This window comes from Nerophis lumbriciformis, linkage group LG25 (assembly GCF_033978685.3).
Source record: "Nerophis lumbriciformis linkage group LG25, RoL_Nlum_v2.1, whole genome shotgun sequence".
NCBI lineage: Eukaryota > Metazoa > Chordata > Actinopteri > Syngnathiformes > Syngnathidae > Nerophis > Nerophis lumbriciformis.
This window is the reverse complement of record NC_084572.2, coordinates 37524573-37541987: the sequence shown is the minus strand read 5'-3', so window position 1 is coordinate 37541987 and position 17415 is coordinate 37524573. Positions and strand designations below refer to the sequence as shown.

Genomic DNA, 17415 nt, shown 5'->3' with positions numbered 1-17415 from the left:
ACAAGCAGTCCTGCAGCGTGTTTACTTGTGTGTTATACCATGTGCGATACAAGCAGTCCTGCAGCGTGTTTACTAGTGTGATATTACATGCAGTACAAGCAGACCTGCAACGTGTTTGTGTGTGATATCATGTGCGATACAGGCAGTCCTGCAAGTGTTGACTTGTGTGTGATATCATGTACGATACAAGCAGTCCTTCAGCATGTTTACTTGTGTGTGACATCATGTGCGATACAGGCAGTCCTGCAGAGTGTTTACTTGTGTGCGATGAAAGCAGTCCTGCAGCGTGTTTACTTGTGTGTTATACCATGTGCGATACAAGCAGTCCTGCAGCGTGTTTACTAGTGTGATATTACATGCAGTACAAGCAGACCTGCAGCGTGTTTGTGTGTGATATCATGTGCGATACAAGCAGTCCTGCAAGTGTTGACTTGTGTGTGATATCATGTACGATACAAGCAGTTCTTCAACATGTTTACTTGTGTATATGTGCGATACAAGCAGTCCTGCAGCGTGTTTACTTGTGTGCGATAAAAGCAGTCCTGCAGTGTGTTTACTTGTGTGGTATACCATGTGCGATACAAGCAGTCCTGCAGCGTGTTTACTAGTGTGATATTACATGCAGTACAAGCAGACCTGCAACGTGTTTGTGTGTGATATCATGTGCGATACAAGCAGTCCTGCAGCGTGTTTACTTGTGTGTGATATCATGTACGATACAAGCAGTCCTGCAGCGTGTTTACTTGTGTGCTATACCATGTGCGATACAAGCAGTCCTGCAGCGTGTTTACTTGTGTGTTATACCATGTGCGTTACAAGCAGTCCTGCAGTGTGTTTACTTGTGTGTTATACCATGTGCGATACAAGCAGTCATGCAGCGTGTTTACTAGTGTGATATTACATGCAGTACAAGCAGACCTGCAGCGTGTTTGTGTGTGATACCATGTGCGATACAAGCAGTCCTGCAGCGTGTTTACTAGTGTGATATTACATGCAGTACAAGCAGACCTGCAACGTGTTTGTGTGTGATATCATGTGCGATACAAGCAGTCCTGCAAGTGTTGACTTGTGTGTGATATCATGTACGATACAAGCAGTTCTTCAGCATGTTTACTTGTGTGTGATACAAGCAGTTCTGCAGAATCTTCCTAATTATGAAGGGGTACTCTGCATACATCCTTGTTAGGAAGGAGCAGATGGTGGAAACATGATACTGATATCACCATACCTTATCTGGCAGGCCCGCTGGCTGACAGACGATCCTGAGTGGAAGCGACTGTTTGTCACTCAGAGCTTTCAGGTGGCTGCTGATTCCCGTGCCTTCGATCTGCCACTGTCGCAGGTGATAGGCGAACCTGTGCAGGTGGCAAGGAGCGCAGCTTGAGACCAGACGGTAAAGGAGCGGCCTTGTGAGACCTGAGCACCTGGAGCTGCCGTACCTGCGTCGGAAGGCCTCCAGGTGAGTTTTGAGCATGAGCAGCCCCCTCTCGATGCTGGTCAGGCTGGACTGGGCGTCCTTCTCCAGGTTGGCAGACGCCATCAGCAGACTCTCCATGCACTTCCTGATGAACTCCTGCTCCTTCTCCAGGCCCGTCTTACCAGCTGGAGACAACACAAACACGGACTGAGCGATGCGGCCAACTTCCCGGTCTGACGGCGACAGACTGACCGTTGATGTAGTAGGAGTTGATGTACTGGATGGCGGCGCGGCTGATGTCGGCTGACTGGGCTCGGAGAGCGATGCCCCACAGCTGGTCCATCCCACACAGCTGCACGCGGAGGCAAAGAGGAAGTCATGTGATCCGACGTTGAGCGCCTCAGTGGCCACTGTAGGCGTTGGCTTACCTCGCAGCTGGCGGCGTTGTCCAGAGCGCTGGTGGCGAGGCGGGCCAGGTTACAAAGGTGCTGGAAGAGGTTGAGGCCCGTCATGCTGATGGTCTCTGGCTTCAGCTGAGGCATCTTCACACCACAAGGTACCAGGTTACTCACAACCACTTCAAACAGGCACTGCTTCTAAGTCCAACCTTTTTTGAGCCAAGGCACATTTTTTGCGTTGAAAAAACCGCAGAGGCACACCACCAGCAGAAATCAGTAAAAAAACGAACTCAGTTGACAGTAAAAAGTCGTCGCAATCGTTGGATATGACTTTAAAGCACAACCAATGTTTATATCTTATAACTGAGCTGTGTGGAACAATTTCCCTTGTGGATCAATAAAGTTTGTCTAATGTCCATACTTGCCAACCTTGAGACCTCCGATTTCGGGGGGTGGGGGGCGTGGTCGGGGGTGGGGCAGGGCGTGGTTAAGAGGGGAGGAGTATATTGACAGCTAGAATTCACCAAGTCAAGTATTTCATACATATATATATATATATTAGAGATGCGCGGATAGGCAATTATTTCATCCGCAACCGCATCAGAAAGTCGTCAACCATCCGCAATCCACCCGATCTAACATTTGATCAGAACCGCATCCGCCCGCACCCGCCCGTTGTTATATATCTAATATAGACGATGCAAGGCATTAGTGAGGTTATAAAGCTTTTGCCTGTTAAAGAAAGGAGACTGATCCAATGCAGCACAGACATTCGCATGCCACGCTGTCACGACCCAGACGCACACCAGTGCGCAATCATATGGGAGCCGCGCTGAGCGCACCTCCAAGCGCGTCTCGCTGCCGGCGACGGCCGGGTATATGGGCCCGACGCTCCAGCGCCATCCATTTTCAGGGCTAGTTGATTCGGCAGGTGGGTTGTTACACACTCCTTAGCGGGTTCCGACTTCCATGGCCACCGTCCTAGCTGCTGTCTATATCAACCAGGGTGAGCCCCACCCCTTTCGTAAGCACACTGCACGCGGAGTGACCCCTGTTACGAGCCCCCGGCCACGGGGGTGGCGGGCAGGTAAGCTGCGCGGGCGGAGCACGCGGAGTGACCCCTGTTACGAGCCCCCGGCCACGGGGGTGGCGGGCAGGTAAGCTGCTTACCTGCTGCGCGTGACGCCGGCCGCGGCGAAGGCGGACGAGGCGGGGTGTCGGTGCGGTGGGCGCGGTGGTGACCCTGGACGTGCGTCGGGCCCTTCTCGCGGATCGCCTCATTTACGGCTCCCGGTGGGGCCCTCTCGGGGGAAGGGGCCTCGGTCCCGGACCCCGGCGAGGCGTCCCTTCTCCGCTCCGTAAAAGTGTCCATCTCTTTTTTTTTTTTTCTTCTGTTGTGGCATATGCAGCAGGTGCCTGCTCGTTTTTCGTATGTGGGTAACAACATTTAACTATGTATATATATTTCCCAATTGGTTTAACTGCCACCCGCCTGAATCTATTTAAAATCTAATTTTTTTTTATTTCAACCACCCGACCCGACCCGACCCGACCCGCGGATAAAATCTAATTTTTTTTAATTTCATCCGCCCGATCCGCGGTTGTGCCCGCAAACCGCGCATCTCTAATATATATATATATATATATATATATATATATATATATATATATATATATATATATATATATATATATATATATATATATATATATATATATATACTAGAGATGCGCGGATAGGCAATTATTTCATCCGCAACCGCATCACAAAAGTAGTCAACCATCAGTCTCTTTTCTTTAACAGGCAAAAGCTTTATAACCTCACTAATGCCTTGCATCGTCTATATTAGATATATAACAACGGGCGGGTGCGGTTCTGATCAAATGTTACATCGGGTGGATGGCGGATGGTTGACGACTTTCTGATGCGGTTGCGAATGAAATAATTGCCTATCCGCGCATCTCTACTGTACGTATATCTCAGGTTCCTTCCTCAGCTACGATGCCTGCTGGGGCATTCCGGCCGTAACAAAGGGAACATCAAAAAGATACTGGTATGGCGGTATTGTCTCAAATATATATATATCTTTCTAAAATGTTCCGGTATTAACGATAATACCGGTATACCGCCCAGCCCTACGACTAACACAAAAATAAAGTGGTCGTCATGCAAGGCAAAACTGTCGTCTTTTTCACGAGTCAAGCTGGTAATGAGTATTGACGTTCCGCGTAGTAGCCGTTAAGTATCTCGTAGAAGTCATTATTTCTATTTTTGCACGTCCCTGTTTGCTAGCGACACCACCCGCTCACTCAGTGGTCGTACAGGTTCATCAAGATAAAAACTCCATCTGACATTTGAAATGTTGGTGAACGTTCTTGTCCATTGGCTACCTTCTCCAGGAAGAGGTGCTTGTAGGTCTCGATGCCCATGGCGTGCTGATCCTTGCTGCGCACCTGGTTGAGGAACCAGTGGAGGGCGTCGTCGTAGCACTCCACGTCCTCCACCAGGCAGTGCCACAGGATGTCCACCTGCTCCAGACTTAGTCCTGGCAGGAGGCGGCCGCAAACGTCAAGGTGACATACTGAGACTCGGACGTGAGGAGGAGAAGGTAGAACTCACTGAAGTGGTCAGGTGATCCCAGAGTGGAGAAGACACAGGTGAGGAACTGCAGGCGCACCTGCACCTCTGCACTGTGACTGTACCTGCAAACACACAAGACTTGATCCTTTCAAAACCTGCTGCAGACCAACCTGGTTCATCGTGTCTAGTTGTGCTTAGTTCACGTCTTTAGTTGCGCTTAGCTCAACATGTCAAGTTGCGCTTAGTTCTACGTGTCAAGTTGCGCTTAGTTCAACGTGTCAAGTTGCGCTTAGTTCAACGTGTCAAGTTGCGCTTAGTTCTACGTGTCAAGTTGCGCTTAGTTCAACGTGTCAAGTTGCGCTTAGTTCTACGTGTCAAGTTGCGCTTAGTTCAACGTGTCAAGTTGCGCTTAGTTCAACGTGTCAAGTTGCGCTTAGTTCAACGCGTCAAGTTGCGCTTAGTTCAACGCGTCAAGTTGCGCTTAGTTCTACGTGTCAAGTTGCGCTTAAATCTACGTGTCAAGTTGCGCTCGGTTCAACGTGTCAAGTTGCGCTCAGTTCAACGTGTCAAGTTGCGCTTAGTTCAACGTGTCTAGTTGTGCTTAGTTCAACATGTCTAGTTGTGCTTAGTTCAACATGTCTAGTTGTGCTTAGTTCAACATGTCTAGTTGTGCTTAGTTCAACAGGTCTAGTTGTGCTTAGTTCAACAGGTCTAGTTGTGCTTAGTTCAACATGTCTAGTTGTGCTTAGTTCAACATGTCTAGTTGTGCTTAGTTCAACATGTCTAGTTGTGCTTAGTTCAACATGTCTAGTTGTGCTTAGTTCAACATGTCTAGTTGTGCTTAGTTCAACATGTCTAGTTGTGCTTAGTTCAACAGGTCTAGTTGTGCTTAGTTCAACATGTCTAGTTGTGCTTAGTTCAACATGTCTAGTTGTGCTGAGTTCAACATGTCTAGTTGTGCTTAGTTCAACATGTCTAGTTGTGCTTAGTTCAACGTGTCTAGTTGTGCTTAGTTCAACATGTCTAGTTGTGCTTAGTTCAACATGTCTAGTTGCGCTTAGTTCAACGTGTCAAGTTGCGCTTAGTTCAACGTGTCAAGTTGCGCTTAGTTCAACGTGTCAAGTTGCGCTTAGTTCAACGTGTCAAGTTGCGCTTAGTTCAACGTGTCAAGTTGCGCTTAGTTCAACGTGTCAAGTTGCGCTTAGTTCTACGTGTCAAGTTGCGCTTACTTCTACGTGTCAAGTTGCGCTTACTTCTACGTGTCAAGTTGCGCTTAGTTCAACGTGTCAAGTTGCGCTTAGTTCTACGTGTCAAGTTGCGCTTAGTTCAACGTGTCAAGTTGCGCTTAGTTCAACGTGTCAAGTTGCGCTTAGTTCAACGTGTCTAGTTGCGCTTAGTTCAACGTGTCTAGTTGTGCTTAGTTCTACATGTCTAGTTGTGCTTAGTTCAACATGTCTAGTTGTGCTTAGTTCAACAGGTCTAGTTGTGCTTAGTTCAACATGTCTAGTTGTGCTTAGTTCAACGTGTCAAGTTGCGCTTAGTTCAACGTGTCAAGTTGCGCTTAGTTCAACGTGTCAAGTTGCGCTTAGTTCAACGTGTCTAGTTGCGCTTAGTTCAACGTGTCAAGTTGCGCTTAGTTCAACGTGTCAAGTTGCGCTTAGTTCTACGTGTCAAGTTGCGCTTAGTTCTACGTGTCAAGTTGCGCTTAGTTCAACGTGTCAAGTTGCGCTTAGTTCAACGTGTCAAGTTGCGCTTAGTTCAAGGTGTCAAGTTGCGCTTAGTTCAACGTGTCAAGTTGCGCTTAGTTCAACGTGTCAAGTTGCGCTTAGTTCTACGTGTCAAGTTGCGCTTAGTTCTACGTGTCAAGTTGCGCTTAGTTCTACGTGTCAAGTTGCGCTTAGTTCTACGTGTCAAGTTGTGCTTAGTTCAACGTGTCAAGTTGCGCTTAGTTCAAGGTGTCAAGTTGAGCTTAGTTCTACATGTCAAGTTGCGCTTAGTTCAAGGTGTCAAGTTGCGCTTAGTTCTACGTGTCAAGTTGCGCTTACTTCTACGTGTCAAGTTGCGCTTAGTTCTACGTGTCAAGTTGCGCTTAGTTCAAGGTGTCAAGTTGCGCTTAGTTCAAGGTGTCAAGTTGCGCTTAGTTCTACGTGTCAAGTTGCGCTTAGTTCTACGTGTCAAGTTGCGCTTAGTTCTACGTGTCAAGTTGCGCTTAGTTCTACGTGTCAAGTTGCGCTTAGTTCAAGGTGTCAAGTTGCGCTTAGTTCAAGGTGTCAAGTTGCGCTTAGTTCAACGTGTCAAGTTGCGCTTAGTTCAACGTGTCAAGTTGCGCTTAGTTCTACGTGTCAAGTTGCGCTTAGTTCTACGTGTCAAGTTGCGCTTAGTTCAACGTGTCAAGTTGCGCTTAGTTCAACGTGTCAAGTTGCGCTTAGTTCTACGTGTCAAGTTGCGCTTAGTTCAACGTGTCAAGTTGCGCTTAGTTCAACGTGTCTAGTTGTGCTTAGTTCAACAGGTCTAGTTGTGCTTAGTTCAACAGGTCTAGTTGTGCTTAGTTCAACAGGTCTAGTTGCGCTTAGTTCTACGTGTCAAGTTGCGCTTAGTTCTACGTGTCAAGTTGCGCTTAGTTCAACGTGTCAAGTTGCGCTTAGTTCAACGTGTCAAGTTGCGCTTAGTTCAACGTGTCAAGTTGCGCTTAGTTCAACGTGTCAAGTTGCGCTTAGTTCTACGTGTCAAGTTGCGCTTAGTTCTACGTGTCAAGTTGCGCTTAGTTCTACGTGTCAAGTTGCGCTTAGTTCAACGTGTCAAGTTGCGCTTAGTTCAACGTGTCAAGTTGCGCTTAGTTCAACGTGTCCAGTTGCGCTTAGTTCAACGTGTCAAGTTGCGCTTAGTTCAACGTGTCAAGTTGCGCTTAGTTCAACGTGTCAAGTTGCGCTTAGTTCTACGCGTCAAGTTGCGCTTAGTTCTAAGCGTCAAGTTGCGCTTAGTTCTAAGCGTCAAGTTGCGCTTAGTTCTACGCGTCAAGTTGCGCTTAGTTCAAGGTGTCAAGTTGCGCTTAGTTCAAGGTGTCAAGTTGCGCTTAGTTCAAGGTGTCAAGTTGCGCTTAGTTCAACGTGTCAAGTTGCGCTTAGTTCTACGTGTCAAGTTGCGCTTAGTTCTACGTGTCAAGTTGCGCTTAGTTCAACGTGTCAAGTTGCGCTTAGTTCTACGTGTCAAGTTGCGCTTAGTTCTACGTGTCAAGTTGCGCTTAGTTCTACGTGTCAAGTTGCGCTTAGTTCTACGTGTCAAGTTGCGCTCAGTTCAACGTGTCAAGTTGTGCTTAGTTCAACGTGTCTAGTTGTGCTTAGTTCAACGTGTCTAGTTGTGCTTAGTTCAACGTGTCTAGTTGTGCTTAGTTCAACATGTCTAGTTGTGCTTAGTTCAACATGTCTAGTTGTGCTTAGTTCAACATGTCTAGTTGTGCTTAGTTCAACATGTCTAGTAGTGCTTAGTTCAACATGTCTAGTTGTGCTTAGTTCAACATGTCTAGTTGTGCTTAGTTCAACATGTCTAGTTGTGCTTAGTTCTACATGTCTAGTTGTGCTTAGTTCAACATGTCTAGTTGTGCTTAGTTCAACATGTCTAGTAGTGCTTAGTTCAACATGTCTAGTTGTGCTTAGTTCAACATGTCTAGTTGTGCTTAGTTCAACAGGTCTAGTTGTGCTTAGTTCAACAGGTCTAGTTGTGCTTAGTTCAACATGTCTAGTTGTGCTTAGTTCAACATGTCTAGTTGTGCTTAGTTCAACATGTCTAGTTGTGCTTAGTTCAACAGGTCTAGTTGTGCTTAGTTCAACATGTCTAGTTGTGCTTAGTTCAACATGTCTAGTTGTGCTTAGTTCAACATGTCAAGTTGTGCTTAGTTCAACATGTCTAGTTGTGCTTAGTTCAACATGTCTAGTTGTGCTTAGTTCAACATGTCTAGTTGTGCTTAGTTCAACATGTCTAGTTGTGCTTAGTTCAACATGTCTAGTTGTGCTTAGTTCAACATGTCTAGTTGTGCTTAGTTCAACATGTCTAGTTGTGCTTAGTTCAACATGTCTAGTTGTGCTTAGTTCAACATGTCTAGTTGTGCTTAGTTCAACATGTCTAGTTGTGCTTAGTTCAACATGTCTAGTTGTGCTTAGTTCAACATGTCTAGTTGTGCTTAGTTCAACATGTCTAGTTGTGCTTAGTTCAACATGTCTAGTTGTGCTTAGTTCAACATGTCTAGTTGTGCTTAGTTCAACAGGTCTAGTTGTGCTTAGTTCAACAGGTCTAGTTGTGCTTAGTTCAACAGGTCTAGTTGTGCTTAGTTCAACATGTCTAGTTGTGCTTAGTTCAACATGTCTAGTTGTGCTTAGTTCAACATGTCTAGTTGTGCTTAGTTCAACAGGTCTAGTTGTGCTTAGTTCAACATGTCTAGTTGTGCTTAGTTCAACATGTCTAGTTGTGCTTAGTTCAACATGTCTAGTTGTGCTTAGTTCAACATGTCTAGTTGTGCTTAGTTCAACAGGTCTAGTTGTGCTTAGTTCAACATGTCTAGTTGTGCTTAGTTCAACATGTCTAGTTGTGCTTAGTTCAACATGTCTAGTTGTGCTTAGTTCAACATGTCTAGTTGTGCTTAGTTCAACAGGTCTAGTTGTGCTTAGTTCAACATGTCTAGTTGTGCTTAGTTCAACATGTCTAGTTGTGCTTAGTTCAACATGTCAAGTTGCGCTTAGTTCAAGGTGTCAAGTTGCGCTTAGTTCAACGTGTCAAGTTGCGCTTAGTTCAACATGTCTAGTTGCGCTTAGTTCATCATGTCTAGTTGTGCTTAGTTCAACATGTCTAGTTGTGCTTAGTTCAATATGTCAAGTTGTGCTTAGTTCTACGCGTCAAGTTGCGCTTAGTTCAACGTGTCAAGTTGCGCTTAGTTCAACGTGTCAAGTTGCGCTTAGTTCAACGTGTCAAGTTGCGCTTAGTTCTACGCGTCAAGTTGCGCTTAGTTCAACGTGTGAAGTTGCGCTTAGTTCAACGCGTCAAGTTGCGCTTAGTTCAACGTGTCAAGTTGCGCTTAGTTCTACGCGTCAAGTTGCGCTTAGTTCAACGTGTCAAGTTGCGCTTAGTTCAACGTGTCAAGTTGCGCTTAGTTCTACGCGTCAAGTTGCGCTTAGTTCTACGTGTCAAGTTGCGCTTAGTTCAACGTGTCAAGTTGCGCTTAGTTCAACGTGTCAAGTTGCGCTTAGTTCAACGCGTCAAGTTGCGCTTAGTTCAACGTGTCAAGTTGCGCTTAGTTCTACATGTCAAGTTGCGCTTAGTTCTACGTGTCAAGTTGCGCTTAGTTCAACGTGTCAAGTTGCGCTTAGTTCAACGTGTCAAGTTGCGCTTAGTTCTACGTGTCAAGTTGCGCTTAGTTCAACGTGTCAAGTTGCGCTTAGTTCAACGTGTCAAGTTGCGCTTAGTTCAACGTGTCAAGTTGCGCTTAGTTCAACGTGTCAAGTTGCGCTTAGTTCAACGTGTCAAGTTGCGCTTAGTTCAACGTGTCAAGTTGCGCTTAGTTCTACGCGTCAAGTTGCGCTTAGTTCAACGTGTGAAGTTGCGCTTAGTTCAACGTGTCAAGTTGCGCTTAGTTCTACGTGTCAAGTTGCGCTTAGTTCTACGTGTCAAGTTGCGCTTAGTTCAACGTGTCAAGTTGCGCTCAGTTCAACGTGTGAAGTTGCGCTTAGTTCAACGCGTCAAGTTGCGCTTAGTTCAACGTGTCAAGTTGCGCTTAGTTCTACGCGTCAAGTTGCGCTTAGTTCAACGTGTCAAGTTGCGCTTAGTTCAACGTGTCAAGTTGCGCTTAGTTCTACGCGTCAAGTTGCGCTTAGTTCTACGTGTCAAGTTGCGCTTAGTTCAACGTGTCAAGTTGCGCTTAGTTCAACGTGTCAAGTTGCGCTTAGTTCAACGCGTCAAGTTGCGCTTAGTTCAACGTGTCAAGTTGCGCTTAGTTCTACATGTCAAGTTGCGCTTAGTTCTACGTGTCAAGTTGCGCTTAGTTCAACGTGTCAAGTTGCGCTTAGTTCAACGTGTCAAGTTGCGCTTAGTTCTACGTGTCAAGTTGCGCTTAGTTCAACGTGTCAAGTTGCGCTTAGTTCAACGTGTCAAGTTGCGCTTAGTTCAACGTGTCAAGTTGCGCTTAGTTCAACGTGTCAAGTTGCGCTTAGTTCAACGTGTCAAGTTGCGCTTAGTTCAACGTGTCAAGTTGCGCTTAGTTCTACGCGTCAAGTTGCGCTTAGTTCAACGTGTGAAGTTGCGCTTAGTTCAACGTGTCAAGTTGCGCTTAGTTCTACGTGTCAAGTTGCGCTTAGTTCTACGTGTCAAGTTGCGCTTAGTTCAACGTGTCAAGTTGCGCTCAGTTCAACGTGTCAAGTTGCGCTCAGTTCAACGTGTCAAGTTGCGCTTAGTTCAACGTGTCAAGTTGCGCTTAGTTCAACGTGTCAAGTTGCGCTTAGTTCAACGTGTCAAGTTGCGCTTAGTTCAACGTGTCAAGTTGCGCTTAGTTCAACGTGTCAAGTTGCGCTTAGTTCAACGTGTCAAGTTGCGCTTAGTTCAACGTGTCAAGTTGCGCTCAGTTCAACGTGTCAAGTTGTGCTTAGTTCAACATGTCTAGTTGTGCTTAGTTCAACATGTCTAGTTGTGCTTAGTTCAACATGTCTAGTTGTGCTTAGTTCAACATGTCTAGTTGTGCTTAGTTCAACATGTCTAGTGTTCAGTTGCGCTTAGTCCGGGTGTTGAGTTGTGTGTGTGTGCTGAGCAGACTCACAGTGCAAACTTGTGGCGCTGCAGGCGGACCTCCTGGATGTAGTGCTGCAGGTTGTCAAAGAAGAGCTTCATCATGTGCAGCTCCTTCTCCGCCCACCTGTACACAACACAACTTACACACCTGTGCTGCCACACCACACTTACATGCTGCCACACCAGACTTGCATGGTGCCACACCACACTTACATGGTGCCACACCACACTTACATGGTGCCACACCACACTTGCATGGTGCCACACCACACTTACATGGTGCCACACCAGACTTACACGGTGCCACACCAGACTTACACGGTGCCAGACCACACTTGCATGGTGCCACACCACACTTACATGGTGCCACACCAGACTTACACGGTGCCACACCACACTTACACGGTGCCACACCACACTTACACGGTGCCACACCACACTTACACGGTGCCACACCACACTTACACGGTGCCACACCAGACTTACACGGTGCCACACCAGACTAGCATGGTGCCACACCAGACTAGCATGGTACCACACCAGACTTGCATGGTGCCACACCACACTTACATGGTGCCACACCACACTTACATGGTGCCACACCAGACTAGCATGGTGCCACACCAGACTTGCATGGTGCCACACCACACTTGCATGGTGCCACACCACACTTGCACGGTGCCACACCACACTTACACGGTGCCACACCACACTTACACGGTGCCACACCACACTTACATGGTGCCACACCACACTTACATGGTGCCACACCACACTTACACGGTGCCACACCACACTTACACGGTGCCACACCACACTTACACGGTGCCACACCACACTTACACGGTGCCACACCACACTTACACGGTGCCACACCACACTTACACGGTGCCACACCACACTTACACGGTGCCACACCACACTTACACGGTGCCACACCACACTTACACGGTGCCACACCACACTTACATGGTGCCACACCAGACTAGCATGGTGCCACACCAGACTTGCATGGTGCCACACCACACTTACATGGTGCCACACCAGACTAGCATGGTGCCACACCAGACTTTCATGGTGCCACACCACACTTACATGGTGCCACACCAGACTTGCATGGTGCCACACCAGACTTGCATGGTGCCACACCAGACTTCCATGGTGCCACACCAGACTTCCATGCTGCCACACCACACTTACACGGTGCCACACCACACTTACACGGTGCCACACCACACTTACATGGTGCCACACCAGACTTACATGGTGCCACACCACACTTACATGGTGCCACACCACACTTACATGGTGCCACACCACACTTACATGGTGCCACACCAGACTAGCATGGTGCCACACCAGACTTTCATGGTGCCACACCACACTTACATGGTGCCACACCACACTTACATGGTGCCACACCACACTTGCATGGTGCCACACCAGACTTGCATGGTGCCACACCAGACTTGCATGGTGCCACACCAGACTTCCATGGTGCCACACCAGACTTCCATGCTGCCACACCACACTTACACGGTGCCACACCACACTTACACGGTGCCACACCACACTTACACGGTGCCACACCACACTTACATGGTGCCACACCACACTTACACGGTGCCACACCACACTTGCACGGTGCCACACCACACTTGCATGGTGCCACACCACACTTGCATGGTGCCACACCACACTTGCATGGTGCCACACCACACTTACATGGTGCCACACCAGACTTGCATGGTGCCACACCACACTTACATGGTGCCACACCAGACTTACATGGTGCCACACCAGACTTACATGGTGCCACACCAGACTTGCATGGTGCCACACCAGACTTACATGGTAATCCAGTGGGTGTCGTAGCTGGAACCAAACTGCTGGAAGGTGCCAAAGAGCTTGGGGAGCAGTCGCAGGGAGACCACCACAGAGCTGTGCAGCAACAACAAACAAGATGATTAGTGTCACCTCCTTACCGGGACCACCACGCCCACGGTCTCACCGGTGGTGTGCCAGGTTGTCAAGGCAACCCTCGATGAAGCGCATGCGGATCTGCCGGTCGGTGAACCAGCACACCAGCGAGCACAGCAGCTTCTCCGCCTCGTTGATGAGACCCTCAGACAGGTGGATCTGAAACACAGCATGGACTCCGTCACCCCTGGACGATGGTGAATCATACCTTTTTTTCATTTGTAGTGTGGCATGTGTCAAATGAGTCAGAGAAGAATGGTAGCTATGAAAAACACTAACCTATTTATTATCAACCATCTGGAATGGAATTATGCCATCTTTAAGTTGAAGTGGAATGGTAACCAAAAGACGCAGTTTGTTGAATGATGCGGACACATTTGTTACTGGATACTTTAATACTTTGCGTCTGTAAGTGCTGTGTGACTATACTTATTTGATACTTGTTTATAATGACAAATGTGCTGGTTCATCGGTCAATTCATTGTTTATTGCACAAGCTATGTCTAGCTTGTATCGCACATGATATCACACACAAGTAAACATGCAGCATGACTACTTGTATCTATGTCTAGCTTGTGCGCTACTGTGTGCTTAACTGTTGTGTAGTTGCTAGTAGCCTATAGCCTAACGTGTTTACCTTTTGTAAATGGCTTTAGTAAAATAGAAGAAATTGTGTGTTTATTGGAGGACATTTAGATGTTAACTGGCTGCCTGTATCGCACATGATATCACAGAAGTAAACCCTCTGCAGGACTGCTTGTATCGCACATAATATCACACACAAGTAAACATGCAGCATGACTACTTGTATCGCACATGATATCACACACAAGCAAACACGCTGCAGGACTGCTTGTATCGCACATGATATCACACACAAGTAAACATGCAGCATGACTACTTGTATCGCACATGATATCACACACAAGCAAACACGCTGCAGAACTGCTTGTATCACACACAAGCAAACACGCTGCAGGACTGCTTGCATCGCACATGATATCATACACAAGTAAACACGCTGCAGGACTGCTTGTATCGCACATGATATCACACACAAGCAAACACGCTGCAGGACTGCTTGTATCGCACATGATATCACACACAAGTAAACATGCAGCATGACTACTTGTATCGCACATGATATCACACACAAGCAAACACGCTGCAGAACTGCTTGTATCACACACAAGCAAACACGCTGCAGGACTGCTTGCATCGCACATGATATCGTACACAAGTAAACACGCTGCAGGACTGCTTGTATCGCACATGATATCACACACAAGCAAACACGCTGCAGGACTGCTTGTATCGCACATGATATCACACACAAGTAAACATGCAGCATGACTACTTGTATCGCACATGATATCACACACAAGCAAACACGCTGCAGAACTGCTTGTATCACACACAAGCAAACACGCTGCAGGACTGCTTGCATCGCATATGATATCATACACAAGCAAACATGCTGCAGGACTGCTTGAATCGCACATGATATCACACACAAGCAAACAATGCAGGACTGCTTGTATCGCACATGATATCACACACAAGCAAACACGCTGCAGGACTGCTTGTATCGCACATGATATCACACAAGTAAACATGCAGCATGACTACTTGTATCGCACATGATATCACACACAAGCAAACACGCTGCAGGACTGCTTGCATCGCATATGATATCATACACAAGCAAACACGCTGCAGGACTGCTTGAATCGCACATGATATCACACACAAGCAAACAATGCAGGACTGCTTGAATCGCACATGATATCACACACAAGCAAACAGGCTGCAGGACTGCTTGTATCGCATATATCACACAAGTAATCACTCTGCGGGACTGCTTGTATCACACATGATATCACAGAAGTAAACACTCTCCAGGACTGCTTGCATTGCACATAGTATCACACACAAGTAAACATGCAGCATGACTACTTGTATCGCACATGATATCACACACAAGCAAACATGCAGCATGACTACTTGTATCGCACATGATATTACACACAAGCAAACACGCTGCAGAACTGCTTGTAACGCACAAGATATCACACACAAGCAAACACGCTGCAGGACTGCTTGTATCGCACATGATATACACAAGCAAACACACTGCAGGACTGCTTGAATCGCACATGATATCACACACAAGCAAACAATGCAGGACTGCTTAAATCGCACATGATATCACACACAAGCAAACAGGCTGCAGGACTGCTTGTATCGCACATGATATCACACACAAGCAAACACGCTGCAGGACTGCCTGTATCGCACGTGATATCACACAACCAAACATACTGCAGGATTGCTTGTATCGCACATATCACACACGTAATCACTCTGCGGGACTGCTTGTATCACACATGATATCACAGAAGTAAACACTCTGCAGGACTGCTTGCATTGCACAAGGTATCACACACAAGTAAACATGCAGCATGACTACTTGTATCGCACATGATATCACACACAAGCAAACACGCTGCAGGACTGCTTGTATCGCACATGATATCACACACAAGTAAACATGCAGCATGACTACTTGTATCACACATGATATTACACACAAGCAAACACGCTGCAGAACTGCTTGTAACGCACAAGATATCACACACAAGCAAACACGCTGCAGGACTGCTTGTATCGCACATGATATCATACACAAGCAAACACACTGCAGGACTGCTTGAATCACACATGATATCACACACAAGCAAACACAATGCAGGACTGCTTAAATCGCACATGATATCACACACAAGCAAACAGGCTGCAGGACTGCTTGTATCGCACATGATATCACACACAAGCAAACACGCTGCAGGACTGCTTGTATCGCACATGATATCATACACAAGCAAACACGCTGCAGGACTGCTTGAATCGCACAAGATATCACACACAAGCAAACAATGCAGGACTGCTTGTATCACACATGATATCACACACAAGCAAACACGCTGCAGGACTGCCTGTATCGCACGTGATATCACACAACCAAACATACTGCAGGATTGCTTGTATCGCACATATCACACACGTAATCACTCTGCGGGACTGCTTGTATCACACATGATATCACAGAAGTAAACACTCTGCAGGACTGCTTGCATTGCACATGATATCACACACAAGTAAACATGCAGCATGACTACTTGTATCGCACATGATATCACACACAAGCAAACACGCTGCAGGACTGCTTGTATCGCACATGATATACACAAGCAAACACACTGCAGGACTGCTTGAATCACACATGATATCACACACAAGCAAACACAATGCAGGACTGCTTAAATCGCACATGATATCACACACAAGCAAACAGGCTGCATGACTGCTTGTATCGCACATGATATCACACAACCAAACATACTGCAGGATTGCTTGTATCGCACATATCACACACGTAATCACTCTGCGGGATTGCTTGTATCACACATGATATCACAGAAGTAAACACTCTGCAGGACTGCTTGCATTGCACATGGTATCACACACAAGTAAACATGCAGCATGACTACTTGTATCGCACATGATATCACACACAAGCAAACACGCTGCAGGACTGCTTGTAACGCACAAGATATCACACACAAGCAAACACGCTGCAGGACTGCTTGTATCGCACATGATATCATACACAAGCAAACACACTGCAGGACTGCTTGAATCACACATGATATCACACACAAGCAAACAGGCTGCAGGACTGCTTGTATCGCACATGATATCATGCACATTGCAGGACTACTTGTATCGCATGATATCATACACAAGCGAACACACTGCAGGACTGCTTGAATCGCACAAGATATCACACACAAGCAAACAATGCAGGACTGCTTGTATCACACATGATATCACACACAAGCAAACACGCTGCAGGACTGCTTGCATCGCACATGATATCATACACAAGCAAACACGCTGCAGGACTGCTTGTATCGCACGTGATATCACACAACCAAAGACACTGCAGGACTGCTTGTATCGCACATGATATCACACACAAGCAAACACGCTGCAGGACTGCTTGTATCGCACATGATATCATACACAAGCAAACACACTGCAGGACTGCTTGAATCACACATGATATCACACACAAGCAAACACAATGCAGGACTGCTTAAATCGCACATGATATCATACACATTGCAGGACTACTTGTATCGCACATGATATCATACACATTGCAGGACTACTTGTATCGCACATGATATCATACACAAGCGAACACA

General features: G+C 46.7%; 1 protein-coding gene across 7 annotated transcripts in view; it reads right to left on the bottom strand.

Annotated features, from left to right (window-relative positions):
- The window catches only part of usp34 (ubiquitin specific peptidase 34), a 161262-nt gene that overhangs the window by 80482 nt on the left and 63365 nt on the right, over nt 1-17415 (bottom strand). For all 7 annotated transcript variants that reach the window (XM_061984359.1, XM_061984364.1, XM_061984361.1 and 4 more), the window contains exons 17-25: nt 13176-13303; nt 13016-13105; nt 11193-11288; nt 4436-4518; nt 4207-4361; nt 1846-1959; nt 1670-1769; nt 1440-1602; nt 1229-1355 (exon numbers count right to left, since the gene is read on the bottom strand). In XM_061984359.1, coding sequence (XP_061840343.1) covers nt 1229-1355; nt 1440-1602; nt 1670-1769; nt 1846-1959; nt 4207-4361; nt 4436-4518; nt 11193-11288; nt 13016-13105; nt 13176-13303 — 1056 coding nt within the window. The remainder of the gene's footprint in view (nt 1-1228; nt 1356-1439; nt 1603-1669; nt 1770-1845; nt 1960-4206; nt 4362-4435; nt 4519-11192; nt 11289-13015; nt 13106-13175; nt 13304-17415) is intronic.